General features: G+C 20.0%; 1 protein-coding gene across 1 annotated transcript; it reads right to left on the bottom strand.

The window, feature by feature from the left end:
• On the bottom strand, nt 1–693 carry LOC108578032 (NADH-ubiquinone oxidoreductase chain 1-like; the record flags this gene model as incomplete). Its single annotated transcript, XM_017941279.1, is given in 4 exon segments — nt 1–209; nt 252–321; nt 433–492; nt 535–693. Coding segments are annotated over 4 exon segments (498 nt in total), but the record flags the coding sequence as incomplete, so codon positions are not given.
• Between the last annotated feature and the right edge of the window lie 958 nt (nt 694–1,651).

Here is a 1,651-nt window from a genome sequence, read left to right as displayed (position 1 = left end):
TACAATTCTTGAGTATTCTGATAGAAAGATTAATACAAAAAATCTTCTGTAGTATTCTACATTGAAACCAGATACTAGTTCGGATTCTCCTTCAATTAAATCAAATGGTGTTCGGTTTAGTTCAATTAGTATTCTAGTAAAAAAAATAATGTATATTGGTGAGGTTAAGATAAATAATGAAATATTATTTCCTTGAAGTTTTTCAAGATCTTTTAATGAAAATCTTTCAGTTAATATTATAAAAATAAAAATTATTAAAAATAATCTAATTTCAAATGAGATTATTTGAGCAATTGATCGAACTGATCCAATAAGTGCATATTTGTTTTTTGAAATTCATCCAATTAGTACTATGGGGTAAGTATTTAGTCCAATTATTAAGATTAGAAAAATTATTCTATTTGTTATGTGGTATAAATTAAATCATGGATATATAATTCATATAATTATTGATAATATAAATATAAATATGGGGCTTAATTTATAAATAGTAAAATTAATATTTATTACAATTCATTCTTTAGATATTAATTTAATTGCATCTCTAATTGGTTGTAAAAATCCTTTGAATCCAACTTTATTTGGACCTTTTCGTATTTGTTGATAACTAAGAATTTTACGTTCAAGTAAGGTTAGAAAGGCAACTCTAATAAGAATTATAATGATTAATAAAATTATGTTTAATATTACAAAAATTATTATATTATATATGATTTATTTATATATTATTTAAATTCTAAATTTAATGCACTATTCTGCCAAAATAATGGTTATTAATCATTATAATTCTTATAATTATATTAATAAGTTTTGTCCTTTCGTACAGAAACTTATTTTTTTTATTATAGATAGAAACCGATCTGACTTACGTCGATCTGAACTCAAATCATGTAAGATTTTAAAAGTCGAACAGACTTAATTTATTAAGCTACTGCACTTAAAATTTATCTTAATTCAACATCGAGGTCGCAAACATCTTTATTAATATGATCTTTTAAAAGATATTACGCTGTTATCCCTAAGGTAATTTTTTCTTTAAATTAATATTATTGGATCATTTGATTTTTCTTAAATTTTAGTTTTTATTAATTAAAGTTTATTAAATTTAATTACCCTCCCAGTTAAATATTTTATATTAAGTTTAATAAATATAATTTTAGTGTAATTATTTTATAAAATATTAAATTCTATAGGGTCTTATCGTCCCATAATTAAATTTAAGCATTTTAACTCAAAGTTTAATTTAATTTTATAATATTGAGACAGTTTATATTTCATTAATTCTTTCATTCAGTTCTTTAATTAAAAGACAATTTATTATGCTACCTTTGCACGGTTAAATATACCGCAGCCATTTAATGTCTCATTGGGCAGATTGACCTAAAATTAATATCTATAGGCGATGTTTTTGTTAAACAGGTGAATATAATTTATTAATTTGCCTAGTTCCTTAAAATTATTTATTTAAATTATAAAATTTTATATATTATAAACTACTTATATAATCATTATAACAATAATAAATTAATTGATTTATTTTTTTTTTATTTTTATATTGATAATTTTAATTTTTGTTTTTGGTTTTTTAAATTATAAAATATTTTAAGTTAATTACAAATTTTATGTATATAAAATTTAAGTAAATTAAAAT

Source organism: Habropoda laboriosa, unplaced genomic scaffold, assembly GCF_001263275.1.
Source record: "Habropoda laboriosa isolate 0110345459 unplaced genomic scaffold, ASM126327v1 scaffold868, whole genome shotgun sequence".
NCBI lineage: Eukaryota > Metazoa > Arthropoda > Insecta > Hymenoptera > Apidae > Habropoda > Habropoda laboriosa.
This window is presented reverse-complemented; position numbering and strand designations above follow the sequence as displayed.